Below are 16843 nucleotides of genomic sequence, written 5' to 3' on the forward strand. Positions count from 1 at the left end.
GACTGAGGAAGTTGGGAATGTTCAGTCTGTAGAAGAGAAGGCTCCAAGGAGACTTAATTGTGGCCTTCCAGTATCTGAAGGGGACCTACAAGAGAGCTGGGGTGTCAGGTAATGATAGGACTAGGGGAATGGAAAAAAAAATAGAGATGGGTAGATTCAGATTGGACATTAGGAAGAAGTTTTTCACCATGAGGGTGGTGAGACACTGGAACAGGTTGCCCAGGGAGGTGATAGAAGCCCTGTCTCTGGAGGTTTTCAAGGCCAGGCTGGATGTGGCTCTGGGCAACCTGATCTAGTGTGAGGTGTCTCTGCCCATGGCAGGAGTGTTAGAACTAGATGATCCTTGAGGTCCCTTCTAACCCTAACAATTCTATGATTCTATGACAAAAGAGCAGATTCCAGGTTGGTTAGTGACAGCAGAGAAAGTGACCAGGGACGGATGAATAGGATCTCTGGCTAGGCGAATTTAGGAGTTTGGAAGGCCCTAAAAATTTGGCTCGTTTGAGATAATGTTTGGAATATTCAGTAAGGGCAAAGTGACTTTTAGGTCAAAGGAAGAGCTGCCAACCCCAGAACAGTGGACATTACACTTTGACCCTGTCTTTGGTAGCAAAATAAGCAATAAACAACCCTCTTTTCTATTATAAATAAAGTAAACAATGGTGGTCTTGCTGTCCTTGGCTGTTGCCTGTCTACACAGCTTCTTGCTTACTTGTGACAAAAGAGAGCCTGCTAGTTCTTTGATATTCCTGCAGTAAAACAATAGCTTCTGCTATAACATTTTTACTATCTGAATTTTATTTTCTGATCCTTGGAGTGCCAGTACAAAATATTGTCTCCATGAGAAATGAACATTTGAGAGATACAACACAAAGTAATCTGTATACAGATACAGACTGCAAATTGTGTTTAGCACCATCCTCTAGAGACTAAACAAGCTGAATGCCCTCAACTTCTCCTCATATGGTGTGTGCTTCAGCCCCCAAAGCATCTCAGCAGCCCTTGTTTGATAAACTTACTCCATTTTGTTAATATCTCTCCTGTGATGGCAGAACCAAGACTGATCAGAAATTTTAAGACATCACCTCACAGGTGCTGAGTAAAAGGGCCTAATAATTTCCATCAAACTGCAACCTGGGAACATTTTCAGTGCCAAGTATTTCATCCTTGATTGGACTTTAACATCCTGTTACTAAAAAAATTATTTTCAGTACTTTTGAGACAGGGAAATTATGTTTAACTGTCAACATAAATGGCTGAGAAGTTAATGACTTTGTCAGAAATACAAGTTCTGTCCATAACTGGAAATAAAGCATGTTTGTTGTACCTATAACCACATGTATTAGCTTCAGTTTGCAAAAACCCATCTTCATGACTTCAGACCTTCTGAGACTGGAATTCCAGATCTACATTTTTTAGGTGACCATTAGGGGTAGGATATATCTGATGTTATTTGCTTGCTACTTAAAATTGTAGCAGAGCACTCAGGTATACCAGTAGTAAGGTAAATTGACCTTTGTGATAAACCACTGTTGGTAATCTTAACAAGAGAGATAATGAATGTTAATATGTACTGATTTAATTTGTTTCAGGACAATGCAAAACCAAAAAGCAAGACAAAACTACACAGAAACCCTGATTCACCACTTAAACAGCCATTAGGTGCAGTTTTCCAGCTTTGAAGTCCCTGCTATATTCTAGCCCATGAAACTGGATTTAGAAGATGGAGCATCATGCTGAATAGCAGATTTTCCCAAGCACTTGATGTGTAGAAGAGAGAAGTTTCTTGAAATCTTGTACTCTTCATGGAGATACATGTCAAGAAAAAGAAGGTGAACAAACCCTGTGATACTCTGACGAGTACTGAAGAGGCTCCTGCTTGTGTCTCTCACATCTTGCCTTCAGAGCAAGTTTCACCATCTAACGTGTCAGATCTTCTCAGAATTTTGCCCAGAGTAGCACATCTAGAAGCTGGACCCCAGAAGAGGCGGCCAACCACTGCAATAATATCAAAAATGTCAGATTCTTCAAACATGTCTGGCACACCACTGAATCGGCCTGTCATCCCACCAAGAAGACCTTGCTTGAGAATATGCTATATCTGTGGCAGAGAATTTGGGTCACAGTCTCTTTCTATACATGAACCTCAGTGCTTAGAGAAGTGGCGTACTGAAAATAATCAGCTGCCAAGGCATCTCAGAAGAGCGGAGCCCAAGAAACCAGAGGTCCTTGCTGGTGATTCCTGTACAATTACAGCTGAAAATGAGGCAGCTTATCATAGCGCTCAAGCCCAGCTTCTGCCCTGTGGAAACTGTGGCAGAACCTTCCTTCCTGATCGTCTTGTTAGGCACCAAAAATCTTGTAAAGGAGGAAGCAGTAGTGGGGGGCTGCCAAGATCAAGCCCCCATAAATCTGGTAAAGGCTCTGGGTATGGCTTAGCAAGTGATAATCCATCTAAGACCCATCAAGGAAAGAATGAGTCTGCATCAACTGTATTAGACAAGGTAAATTGCTAAGTATGTGCTATATGAAAGGATGTGGATGCATTTCGATTATAGGCACTCCAGAGGAAACTGGGATCCCATCAAACTTAAAATCACTTTCCTTCAGAAGGATCTTTGGGCTTTGTGCAAATTTTCTCTACTGAGTAGTAGATAAAAGAAAGGAGAATACTGTGCATATGTAAGGGGATCTACCTATTCCTATTTCTTTTAATTTTCCTGTATTTCCTGTATTTCTTTGTTTTTCCTGTTGAAAGGGTGTAGTTGGGTTCTCTGGTCCTGTGAGAGTTATGTGCCCAGCAGGGACCATTGTGTTCTATAGCTCACTAGGAGATTCTGTTGCGCAGCTTAGGAAAGCTTTGAATGTTATATTTTAGCAGCTAGGTGTTGTTTTTTTTCAGTTGGCTTGAAATGCAATGTTTCATTATCCTGTAAGCACTCCAATGATTTTCATTTTTTGCTGTTATTCTCAACCTTTGCGTGGAATGCACGTTTACTGGGGACTGCATGTTCAAAGGCAGCAACTCAGAGCATAACAACAACACAAGTAAGACTGCACATTTCTTTCCACTGAATTTGATTCAAGATCCAAGAATAAAGAAGCTGATTCAAATTAACCAAAAGCTACACCAAGTTTTGGAAAATGGCATATTTTTCTGCACTTGTTTCTGCACAAGCAGTCTTTTGGCCAGGAGTTTTTTATAAAGATAGATGTCTAAATTTAGGATGTGTGTTTTGGGTTTGGTTTTTTTTTTTCCTTTTTGCTCTTTTTTTCCCCCTTTTTTTCAGTGGGGTTGGATTGCTGATTGTCTACATTACTTCTGAAAATGAGATTTCACTTTCTCGGTTACCAAAGGAATGCAATGCTATGTAGAGCATTTTTAAAACATTTTAAAATTCAAAATATGCAGTATTTCATTTTTCCAGCTGCTGAATAAATGGAGATAATAGCAGTACTCTAACAAATAAGAGAATGAAGACAGTGTGAGGCATTTTTGCATCATGCTATTTGAGGCCACTAACTGATAGCCATTGGCAAACTAGGTCCACTCCTCAGGTCTTTAATTAGCAAATTCCAAATAACTTACTAAGTAAAAAGTACTGCACAGGTGCATCTATAGCTGTAGGAAAGGAGATGTTCTTGTGTTACACTACACTGCATCATTCTCAGGCTGCGCCAGGGGAGGTTTAGGATGGAGGTTAGGAGGAAGTTCTACACAGAGAGAGTGATTGCCCATTGAAATGGGCTGCCCGGGGAGGTGGTGGAGTCACCATCACTGGAGGTGTTCAGGAGGAGACTTGATAGGGTGCTTGGTGCCATGGGTTAGTTGATTGGGTGGTGTTGGATGATAGGTTGGACGCGATGATCTTGAAGGTCTCTTCCAACCTGGTCTGGTCTATTCTATTCTATTCTATTCTAGTCTATTCTAGTCTATTCCATTCTATTCTATTTACTAAAAAACTGGCATTGTTCTAAAGGTGACTGTTCAGTGAAGAGCATGGGTGTGAACCAGAGAGTATTGTCCGTTACAAATAGTTCAGTATGTTTAAAAGAAAAAGTGGGGGCTGGGGGGTGGAAATGTCCATAGTTAAAATGTCATAACACAGGCCTAGAGTGTGGTTTGGCATTGAGAGTGACTCTGTAAAAATGTGGCCCTCTTGCATAACACATCTGCTCACTGTGTGGATTCAGTCATATCTGCTGACTTGTTGAATAACATTATTACCACTTTTTACTCCTGTGAGCTCTGCAGAGCCAGAATGGATTGTGTTCAAATCTGTTCCTCCTTCTGTGTGAACAACAGGTTTCTTCATTTAATTCGAAGTAGTTACAGTTCATCAGGTGCAGCAGTGCTAATGAGACTGTGCAAGCCTGCAGTTTGTAATTAACTCTAAATGATGTTATTATTAATGTTAGTTTTCAGGAAGGGTTGATAGATTTTACTTCTCTGAGGTTCTTTACAGAATCATATAATGGCAGGGGTTGGAAGGGACCTCCAGAGACCACCCAATCCAACCACTGTGCCAAAGCAGGTTCATCAAGAGCAGGCCACACAGGCATGTATTCAGGCAGGTTTTGAGTGTCCAGAGAAGGAGACTTCACAACCTCTCTGGGCAACCTGTTCCAGTGCTTCATCACCCTCACAGTGAAGAAGTTTTTCCTCATGTTGAGTCAGAACTTCCTGTGTTCTGATTTCTATCTGTTGCCCCTCATCCTATCACTGGGCACCAGTGAAAAAAGACTGGTTCCATCCTCTTGGTATCCAGCCCTAAGGTATGCAAACATTGATCAGATTCCCCCTCAGCCTTCTCCAGGCTAAACAGCCCCATGTCTCTCAGCCTTTCCTCATAAACAAGTGTTCTATTTCCGTATCATCCCTGTAGCTCTTCGTTTGACTCTATCCAGTAGTTCCCTCTCTATCTTGAACTGAGGAGACCTGAAGTACACACAGTACTCCAGACAAGGCTTCACTAAGGCAGAGTAGAGGGTCAGGAGAACCTCCCTCAACCTGCTGGTGACAGTCTTTGTAATTTACCCTAAGATACCACTAGCTCTCTTGTCTATGAGGGCACATTATCGGCTCCTGGCCAGCCTGTCATCCACCAGGTCTCCTAGGTCCTTTTTCCCCAAACTGCTCTTCAGCAGGCAGCCCCCAACCTGTACTGATACACAGGGTTGTTCCTCAACAGATGTAGTACTCTACACTTGTCCTTGTTGAGTTTCACACAGAAACACACAATTTCTATGGCTGGAAAATACCTTTAAGATCATTAGGCCCAGCCGTTACCTAACTCTGCCAGGGCTGTTACTACATCACATGCTTGAACACCATATCCCTGAGCACCATATCTAGACAGCTTTTAAATACATCCAGAGATGGTGATTCAACTACTTCAGGTCCCTTTTTTTCCAGGCAGCTTTCCAGCAACCCAGCCCCAAGTCCTGTAGTATTGCCTGGGGTTGTTGTGGCACAAGTGCTGGACTCGGCACCTGGCCTTGTTTAAGCCTTCCCACTCTCCAGCAGCTCAACACTCCCACCTAACTTGATGTTGTCTGCAAACTGACTGAGAGTGCTCTCAATCTTCTTGCCCAGATCATTGATAAAGACATTAAACAGGAGTGACCCCAGCATGAAGCCTTGGGGAACACCACTGGTGACTGGCTGCAACTCCCTGATGTAACTCCCTGAGCCTGCCCATACCATGTTTGATGCATCAGAGTGTATACTTGTCCAGGCCTAAGGCAACCAACTTTTTTTCATCAGGATGCTATGGGGAACAGCGTCAAAGGCTTTACTGAATTCCAGGTAAACAAAATCCAAAGCCTTTCCCTCATCCACCATTCAGGTCATCTTGTCATAGAAGGGGATGAGGTTTGTTAATCAGGATCTGCCCTTCACAAACTCCTGCTGACTGGCTGGACTACACAATTGTGCTGTGAATGGTGTCTAGCAGCACTCCTCACCCTGAACAGATTAAGGGCATGTCAGTGATGATACTGATATCATTGATCCTGCAGCTGTGAAGGGAGAGAGAACTCCAGGGCAGAGGAACATAACAGAAGTTCTTCAGTTGTAAAGTTAAAATACCCTTCACTTGGAGTACCACCCAGTCAGTCAGATCTTTTTCTTTTTCTTCTTCTCTAATTTTTTTTTTAATGAGAAAAATCCAGGGTATTTAATTTGGGACATATTTCATGGCATTAATTAAATCAACAGGACTATTACATTTATATAGGGATTAGGTGGTTGGTTGGTTTGTTTGTTTTAGTTCTTTCCTCTGATGTTTTGCTGAATCAGGACTTCAAAGAGGTACTTAAACACTGCACTGTCACAGTGAGTGCATCTGTTAGGTGAGATATGGACTGCCCCAAATCTTTCCTGCCAGGACCAAAGCAAATTGCCATTTCACTCTGCTACTGGTATTTTTAAACAGAATTAGTAAAGAGCTGAATAGCTAGCGAGGTGAGTAAAATTAAAACCATATGCTAGGAAAGGATGAAGACTGTAGAAGAGACCCAGACCTTGCCCCTGTTCATAGCAAAACTGAAGTCTTTCTGTTAGCTTAGTGCTTTTCAACATCCTTCAGTGTGTGGGCCTTTCCACACTTCCAACTGGAGTTGGAGATCCTCACACAGAGAATTTAAGCCTGTGGAAAACAGGCCTCCTTTTTCTTCTTATTAGAAGCAGTCTGTTAGTCATGAACAGCCTCTGGGATCACCAGATATTTCTTTCACTCCTTCCATTCCTATCTCTGCTTTTAATGTATACCTCTGTACAAAAGGACAGCTCTGAAAATAAATCTGTGCTGCCACTTAGCATGACTTGAACAGGCTGGAGAATTGGGTGGGGAGAAACCTAATGAGCACCCCCAGTAAGCTTACATGTGACGGCAAGTTAGGTGGGAGTGTAGGAAGGCTCATCAGAAGGATCTGGACAGGCTGGATTTATGTGCTGAGGCAAATCATGTGGGCTTCAACAAAGCCAAGTGCTGGGTCCTGCACTTGAGCCACAACAGCCCCATGCAGTGCTATAGGCTTGGGGCTGAGTGGCTGAAAAGCTGCCTATGAGAATGGGACCTGAGGGTGTACAGGCAAACAGCCTGACCTGCATAGGGAGTAGTGTGGTCAGCAGGACTAGTGATTGTCCCACTGCACTTGGCACTGATGAGGCCACACCTTGAGTACTGTGTTTAGTTTCAGGTGCCACAGTATAAGACATCAAGGTGCTGGAGGTGATGGAATGGCAATGAAGCTGGTGAAGTGTCTTGAGAACAAGCCTTCTGAGAAGCAACTGAGGGAACTGGAATTGTTTAGCCTGAAGACAAAGGCTGAGGGGAGACCTTGTTGCCCTCTGCAGCTACCTGAAAGGTGGTTGTAGATAGGTGGGTGGGGTGTTGGTCTTATCTCACAATGGCATTAAGTTATGCCAGGGAAGATTTAGATTAGACATTAGGACAAACTTCTGTACTGAAAGGGTTATCAAAGACTGGAACAGGCTACCCAGGGAACTAGTTGAATTGCCAACCCTGGATGTATTTAAAAGCCATCCAGACATAATGCTCAAGGATATGGTGTAGTAGTGGCCTTGGTAAAGTTAGGTAATGATTGGGCTTGTGGAACTTACAGGTCTTTTCCAACCATAGTGATTCTGTCTCTCTGGCCTCCATAAGCAGGCTTTTCCACTAACCATCCTCACTCTCAGAATGCATGAACACATCTGAGTTAATCATGTCTGGCTGTGTAAAGCAAACAACAGCCTATGCTTAAGAGACTCTCGAGGGTCACATCCGTTCAGAAATTTTATTCTGGATTCTGCTGTGATGCCCTAAACAATGGAAGTGGTGTCTGGAACTACTGAAACTCAGACTTGAACTAGAGAAGCCTGTGATTTTTATTTATTCATAGGCAAAAATACCTGCTACATGTAAGTCAGCTGCAGATATTACTTGCTGTGGATATACATGTTACAGGTTTTTTAACAGTAGATAACAACTGATCCTAAGATCCTATCAGATGAAAAAAAAAATAAAAATTACTAGCATGTGGTGCTGCCATCTGCTGTTTTCTTCTTATCAAGCTAACCACCTAAAAATAACTTTTCAGTAATCTTCCTTTACTGTATTGAAATGCCTTTTAACACAGCCTAAATCTTAAAACCTTCTTTAACAACAACATGTTGATGTTGTGTTTTGTTCTAGCATAAAGTCATCTAGTCACCTGGGAAAGTGAAAACTCCTCCAGATGCTATGTAATTCTAGTGAAGGTGGGGAGTCAATGATAAGCTTTGTTTGCCTCAGTTGCAGCAGTTTTGAACATCTTCTTGGGAGAACACTGACAAATATACTTGCAAGTGTAGAAAGTTAAATGAGAATGGACAGTAAAAGGGTGATTGGAATGGAACACTGAGTTGGGATGACTGAGCTTTCTGCTTTTCTGCTTTTATACAAATGCCATGTTCTTTATACTGACACATTTGTTTTATAGATAGCACATCAGGACTAAAATGAGGTATTCTAGTGCTTCCAGTAGAGTCAAATCTTTAATTCCTTGCATCGTTTGGCAGAATTGCCTTGCTATTCAAGGAACTTTCATACACAGGCATATGATCCTGTCCCAGTGTGAGTCTGCTGTTGTGTCGGGGCAATGGCTGAAAGCACCCCAGAACGCTGTGAAATGCACCTTTGGATGGTCATGAGAGCCACCTCATAGCTTATTACCATCCCTTATGCATAATGCGTCTTAAGTTTCAGAGAGGAACGTGTGAAAATGTCTACTTTATGTGCAGCATGATGCTGTTGCCAGGTGTTTGTACCAATCTGTTCCTTGGGTGATTCAAGCCTATGATGACAGCTGTGGCCTAGGGCAGGAGTTCTCCCCTCCCCCCTCTACAATACATGGATAATTAAACAAATAGGAAAAGTGGGGGTACATGCAGTCCAGAATGATAAATATTTATGGAGGGGAGTTTGGGAATCAGTCTTATTGGCTGTACTTAAGAAGAAATTAAAAGCTTTGTGCAGTATGGGAGAGTTTGACCTCATGTAACACCATAACAGCAGCCTGGGGCTAACCTCAAGTAATGTCAGGTCTATTGAAAATACATAGTTGCATAGCCCTCTGAACTAAATAACTTCATTCATGGTCATGCAGACATACTTAGCAGTCTTGGAGAAAATAAGAAAATAGTGAGACACCAAAGGAAAGCCTAACTGAACTGTTAGGTATTTGTAGGTATTTTTATAATAACACATATCCTCAGGAACAGACCTTCCCTACAACCCTTTTTAAAAGTGAAAAACAAAGCAGTGAGCAGACAGCCTAGCCACTGGCCTGTGAGTAGTTTGGGTTGGAAAATTGTGGTGACTCCAAAAATAGTTTAGTTTCAAACTGCAGGGCTCCAGATGGGACATTTGGGATAGGCACTCTCTGAAGAGAAAAAGAAATTAAGGATAAACATCATCAGCTGTAGAAATTCCAAATAAAGCTTATCATACCTCAGATTCCACAGTTAAGCAACAAAAGAGCTGTACTACCAGTTATAAGAATATTCTCCTTCAGGTTTTGTTTTTCAGCTTTTTAACATGTGTGTATTTGCATAGAAAGATTTGTGTATATAGTTTTATGTGTGGTGAGGGTTCAAACTTATTACATTTCTGGAAAAAAAATAATTCCATTCTTAGAGCAATCTGATTCCTTTTTACTAATTCTGGTCTCTGCTATTTTTTTTTTCTATCCAGTATTTAATTATGGAAGTTACAAAGCAGAGATTTCTCCTTGAACAGATTTTTTTTTAACCTTTTTTTTTGTTTCTTCCAGCAAATAAGATCTAGTTATAAATCAATTCCAACTGATAACTTTGGAACACAGAATCCTTTATTTAGCTGCAGGCTTGGGTTTGCTCAGTCATAACACAAAACTCACCTATAAATGCTCCATCAGGATTTGGAGGGATCAGACTACTGCTCATCCAGTCTTTAGGTTTTCAGGTGAGACTACCAAGTAAACCATCTCAGAATTGTGGAGCTGTATCCAGCTTGCACTGGATGGAGATCCACAACTTTGTCCTCCAGGTCTCTTGCAGCTGTTCAATAGTAGGGAATCACAATTACTTTGGTAGAAATGTAATAGCTTAGAACAAGGCATGCAGATAAAAGGCTATCTCCATTCATGAGGGAAATATTTCTAAGATAAAAATGCATTTGATTGTAACAATGATATTTCTGTGCATTTGTTGAATATTTTGGTAGTGTTTAAGTTTTTAAAGAGATTTTTCACCTTTCTTATATCAGGACTGTAAGTGCCCTTGAAGCTATATATTCAATTTTATTATACTATCCCCATATGCTGGACAATGGGCTCTGGGATTCCTTTTTCCCACTTCAGTATTATATAAAGAGTCCCTGCAAAATAGTTACATATCAAACTACTCTTTCCTACTTTTCAGCCAACAAATTATCTGTTTTACTGAATGGCAGGAACCTAGCTAATGAAAAATAGAGAGGAAAATGTGTTCCCAGTGTTTTCACACCTAGCATTTGTTTTGAGAAACATTTCTAAAATGCTATAAGCATAACCATAGCAAACATGCATGGTTAAATGAGTCCCCTGACCTAAAGAATGTAGACTCTGCATCCCTCTCTAAAGCTCTCTAAAGTCTGCAAATAAACATACACTGCCTTCAAAGCTGAAGTAAGGAAGTCGGCTAAAATTGATAATGAAAAATTAGAGGGCATTCTGAAAACAGCTGTTGCTATATTCAGCTAAGAAGAGGAAGTATATAAAATACTTTGTTATCAAAAATGGCTAAGGAAATTCTATTTGAAAATTAAGAAGATGAAAATGTCATTGGAAAGGCTGTCTTTGTATAAGTTATATTTCAATTCACTGTGAGAACTTTCCAGATGAAGTCCAACTTTTCCCTGCAAAAATACACTTCGTAGTGTAGTATTTCTTCATGTAATTGAGTTTACATGTGTGATACAGGAAAGAAAGCTTATGCAGATTGTTCACTAATGACATTTTCAGACTGTAGCATAAGTGTGAGAAGAGCTGCCCAGAATTTCTTGAATACACTGATGGGATGACAGAGTCATAAATACTGGAACAGGTTATGCTTTGTCGTATACAGCCGCAAGGAAAAAATTAAACTTCCCCACCTCCCTTGTTTGAGGGAGAATTGCTTCCCATGTTTGGTCTGGCACAGTTGTCCTTCTACCTTTAGGAGGGCAGGGAATAGCTCATCTCTTACTGGTATTCTGCAGTCAGAAGTGCAGGAAGTACTGGCAGTTGTGAGACCCATCAGCATGCCTCAAAGTGCTCTTTCTGCAGTATGTTTTTATGCTACTCATGCAGCAGGCCTAGTACTGACACCACACCTAGTCCAGGACGTGCCTAAGGACACAGTCAAGTCCATAATTTGCAATACCACAGTAATTATATATTTTTCAAGTTTAGAATATGTATTTGTGAGGTTTTGGTGAAGGATCTTTTTCTTCCATTGAGCTGTTTTTCTCTGTGAACAAAAGCACATCTGCAGTGCAGAAACAATGACTTGCTTAGAGTCCAGTTCTGCCCTCACTACAGTCACTGGCAAAGTTCTGAGGCTTTCAGAGTGAAAAATAAACAGTTCCTATTTTGCCCTCCTATCTGGAAATATTCTGGATCATCTAAATCCTTCAAGGCTGTGAATTCCAGCAGCTAACTGATCTGTGGCAAAAGTAACATAGGATTAGGGACCACAGTCACAAGCCTGAGACAGCTGCCTTCAACTGTCCAACTTAGGGATGCTAAGGCTGGACACAGTGCTTTGTGTTCTGCTTGAAGACGGGCATCTTTCTGCTGTTGCACTAGATATCACCAGTTCAGCTGAGGAAACTTTTGTTGCTGCTTTCCGTGTTTTTTCTGGTTGGTGGATGAAAATGGTCTTCCACATTTAAGGTAGACCCTGCGCTGCAGCAACCTGATCAAGCAGAGAAGTTGTTTCTGTGTGAAGACTCAGCATTTCCATAAACTTGGTGGTGAAAATAAGAGAAGTTCAAAACCTATATAGGTAACTACATTAGTAATTAATGACACACATGGATTTTCAGCCCACTTAGCGCAGAATAAGCATGCTTGTTCCAGGTGGCCAGCTAAAGAGGCAGTATCTCTTACAAACTTCAAAACTGAATCCAGACAAAGGTATTCTAGTAGAAACAGTTACACTCATTTCACAGATAGGAATTGGTTTCTTAATCTACATCATTGTTTTCATCTAGAGTTGCTCTGATTCAAAATTGGTGTTGAAAACCACATTTATTCTTCTTCACAATTTTTCCTTGCAGGCAAAAGTGGTGAGACGGCCACCAACAGTAATTTGTTATATTTGCGGTCGTGAGTATGGAACAAAATCTATTAGTATCCATGAGCCACAATGCCTGAAGAAATGGCACCAAGAGAATGACACACTACCCAAGCACCTGAGAAGGCCAGAGCCCAAAAAGCCTGAAGTCAGTTCCATACAAGGTAAGCTACAGACCTGCTGAGGAAATGGAAGGAACAAAGAGTATGGCTGGTTTTAAGCTTTCTGTTTAGTATCTTGTTCCATTTTAGGTTTTTTTGCTGCATCCATGAGAAGTGAGAAGAGTAATTGCTTTGTGGGATGTGTCTCCAGGGACAGCCCTCTTTATGTGTCAGTATGTTCTGAACCAAAACAGGAAAAAAGGTTAGCAACCTGCTTCACTGTGACATCTCTGCCTTTTGACTACTCCCAACAGGTGTATTTTAAAATGGACAAAACAAACCAAGGCTAATGTTCAGACTTGTCACATACAGTCATTAAGATAAAATATTCTTCAGGTAACATAAGGGTAGTTACTTCAGCCAGATTTTACATCTATGATGTTTTCTTATAGAAAAGCCTGACAGTAGCACTTAACAGTGGTCGACACTGATTGGCCTCAAAAATATGAGTTCTGTGGTAAAATAAGAAGTAAAATACTAGATGTATGATGACTGGTAGAAAATATGGTATATTTAAAACTTACCTGTAACATATCCTGTGGTTTCTTTTTTTTTTTTAATTAAAATATATTTATAGATAAAAATGCAGTGGTTTTTTTACAATGAATATTGTTATTGGTCCTTTTTTATTTACAATCCTTAGAATCGTTATTTGTGAGATGTTGCAATATAAACACTGTGAGGAAAAAAAAAGATATGCATTGTAAAAATAAGCATGTTTCTGCTGTGGGTTCCATTTTGTAAGCTATCTAGATTCCACTTCTTCAAATCAGCGAAAATAGGTGCACTCAATGGAGCTAGGCTCCCATATGTATCCCAAGGGTATGTACTCACTGTAAGACCAAAATGAAATCTTATCTGTGCTTTGCCTGGAAGCTGCTCCCATTTCATCTGGATGCTTTCCCTGGCTCCACCAGCTGGTCTATGAGCTAGTTTGAGGCAGCCTTGGACCACTTGCTCACAGGCAGTCAATTCACCCACTATTTTTATTATTCCCCATAATTTCCCGCAGCTTCCCCTAATGTCTGGAAAAGTAGACAAATTCTCCTACAACTCACTGTGAAAAAGTCATACACTAGATCACTTTACAGCAGTACAGTGAAATATGTCCCCAGAAGACACACACAGAAGAGAGGGGGATCAATGAGAACACTAACCATCTGTTCAAAATACAGCTCAAATAATATCAAATCAAGGCTTGGTTAAGAGATGCCAAGCAGTAGAGTTGAATCTGCAGTAAAAGACAGGTTCAAAAGACATTTTCATTTTATTTGCTCTTCTTGTTTTTAAGCTCCTTAATTATTACATGTTGATGGAGAAAATGAGAATTCCATCTGAAGGAGGAGGATGCAAAAGGACAAATCAGGTTATTTTGCAATAGAGTGTTCTTATTTTTAAGGAGTGGAAGCAAAAAGACAACTGCTCTTTGATAGAACAATCCAGCAGAAGGCTCCCAGATATGAATCAGAAAATTGTCTCATTTATGCAATGAGTCATATTAGGCGCCATGCATCTCCTATGAGGTGTTGTGTGCCCACGGTTCCCCGGGGGGACACTGACCTGCTTCCAGTATCTGTCCCTAAATGCCTGCTGATGCAAGCCTGATCGGTTCTGTAGCTTGTGTTAAAATTGTTGCTCCCTCTGCAGTTGCCTTTGGTCCTGGCCTCAAGAAAATAATCTCTGTGCTGTTCTTTTTCTGTAAGACTTACTCTCAGTCATCTGGTAAATACTATAAGTGACCTTGAGACCACATACACGTACTGCATGTCTCAGTTTCTCAACGTAGGGAGGAAGGATTACCCCTGTTGTTGAATGGAACAAGCAGTGTTCAAAAACCTCTCAGAAATATTAACTGCTTACACAAAACTTTTTATAACTTTCATAAATCTTTTTCTGAAAACTTGAGTGTCACAGGAAGACAACCACTGCCCTGATTACACAGTGCTTTGTTTGTGGAATGCCTAACACATGCCTGCAAGGAGAAAGTAATTTCTCTCTCTCTCTCTTTTTTATTTTTTTTTTTTTCATTTCATAAACTTTCCAAAGTACAGAAAATACACATTCATTTCCTGCAAGCAAAGGGGATATTTATCTCAGCCAAGAAAAGAAACACTACTTGGTTGCTCTTCTAACAAAAAGAACATTAGGAACAGGCATATTAAAAGATCTAAGGCTTATTGTGGTTATGTGAAACATTGGATATGAATCATATTAAAACTGTATGGGCCTTTAATGAAGAGTTCTATCATGTGCCAATGACAGAAACCATAGAATATTTTCAAGTTCACAAATCCTTTTCTCTTAAAAATTGCTGCTAACGGCTCAAAACCAAACCAAACTTTTTAGTCCTTTTCTGTATTGCCATACCGTTTGAGAAGGGTGAAGCACATACATCTTCAAATCGAGCCATGTATATATTTTTCTGTGTGCTCTTCAAATCTTAAGATCTAAATCCAGGTATTAGGCAACCTACAAGGCATTTTTGGAAATCAGTTTGAAACACCACTATGTGAAAGTTCATTTCAAGATGAAAGTAAACAAGATTTTTTTATACTCAAATAAAATCTTGAAAACACATCTGATGTGAGTGTTTGAAGAATGCTCCTAGGCTTTCAAAGCAGTTATTCTTCTTACAGTGGAAAATAACCAAGGGTAAGACTGGATTAATGTTTAGATGACAATAGATGCATCAGTGGAATGACCTCACTGGAAGCTGTTGCTTAAAAGAACTGGTTTGGTCTTTAAGGTTTTAGGTTTACCTAAAGCTTTACTTCACTTATTGGCAAAGCTTGCATAGTACTCAACAGGAAGAAAATTGGGCCCCTTGTTCAGAGCAGTACAAAGAGCATATTCTCAAGTGTGGCAAGCTCCCACTCATTGCCATGGTCAGATAACATGTGCTCATTAAATGGAACTTGAAGTAAAGCCAAAAAGTTAAATTTGCTGATAATAGTATGTATGCAAAGATGTTAATAATTAGCAGAGAATGCACATCATAACACACAGCATGATGTTTTCTCTGTACTTTCATACAATACAAAATGATTCAGTTTGAAGTTAATTTAATTCAACCCTTGGGACAAAAAGCAGACTCTTTTTTATGTATTTTTTACTCTTTTGCTTCTTTCTTGCCCTTCTTTTTCATTTGCAAAAGCAATATGGTTTGGTTAAACTGAAAGGCTCAGTCAACAGGTATTTCCTGAAAATATTTTCCATAAAGAGTTGCATGTGGGTCTCCAGAATGAAAGCTGATACTTTCTTTTTTTAATTTTCCAGCCAAAGGTTTCTATGATCTCGATACTTTAAATGAGGCTGCCTGGACCAGCGCCCAGAACCAGCTAGTTCCATGTGATGTTTGTGGGCGTACGTTTCTTCCAGACAGACTGATCGTCCACCAGCGGTCCTGTAAACCGAAACCTGCAAAGTGAAGTGGATGTAACACACATACACACGCACACATGCGTGCTCCCACACACACACGTGTGTGCACATGAATACACGCAATCATGCTCCCATACCTTTCAGCCAAACAATGAGAGAATTAAAATACAGCTAGAGAGCCATGGGCATCAAAACTGTAGTGTGTCATCAGATCATGTGATGCAAAAGCCACCAGAGTAAAGTCAGTAGTTGTTAGTGCTGTGTAAGGTCAAATACAGTGATCTTTTAGCCAGCAGTAGCAAAAAGGCCTTCTCATTTCTTTTGTTCAGATAGTGTCACCTTGGAACCATAATTAGAGAGGGATGTTATAAGAATATGTAAAAGTAATGTTAATAGTCATCCTCCTTCTCATGATCGTGTGTTTTGTTGGGTGCAGGAAAACCCAAGTGAAGAATCCTCCCAGGTTAATTTCTGAATCATTGTGCTGATTTCATTTGCGTTGGTCAAATGTGGGATGTTCTTCAGCCCCACTCTTTTGAGAGTCTTTCGGATTTAGCTATCTGGACCTTTGCAAAAAGTTTGGCCTTCTGCCTACATTTTCCATTTTCCATGGTGCTGTGTGAAGTGGGGGTAACTTTAGTAAGAGAAGAAGCCCCTTGCATTCTAGGCAAAGTTCTCAGAGATTAGAGGGGCTAGGGGGGCTGGACTTCTCTCTTAACAGGGATGCCAGTTTGGGTGGCTTGCTACAGGTCTGACGCCAGCTGCACTAACAGCCCACTTTGCTGTGGGTTTGGTTGCATTTCAGCAGTCAGATGCACCAATAACAGTTTTGTTTACACTTGCAACATATATACATATTCTTTACAATTGCTGCAATTAAGAGCTTAGCTGCAGAAATCACTGTGCAGCTTTAAGAAGATACAATTGAAATTATGTAATAACCCAGGAAAAAATACAC

The 16843-nt window shown here is 40.5% G+C and overlaps 1 protein-coding gene across 1 annotated transcript; it reads left to right on the top strand.

Annotated features, from left to right (window-relative positions):
* Positions 1-1805: 1805 nt before the first annotated feature.
* On the top strand, positions 1806-15932 carry LOC104300376 (zinc finger protein 474). The gene is made up of 3 exons (XM_009900656.2): positions 1806-2504; positions 12327-12507; positions 15781-15932. The coding sequence occupies exons 1-3, from the start codon at positions 1806-1808 to the stop codon at positions 15930-15932; spliced, it is 1032 nt and encodes a 343-aa protein (XP_009898958.1).
* Positions 15933-16843: the final 911 nt, after the last annotated feature.

This window comes from Dryobates pubescens, chromosome Z (genome assembly GCF_014839835.1).
Source record: "Dryobates pubescens isolate bDryPub1 chromosome Z, bDryPub1.pri, whole genome shotgun sequence".
NCBI classification, from domain to species: Eukaryota; Metazoa; Chordata; class Aves; order Piciformes; family Picidae; genus Dryobates; species Dryobates pubescens.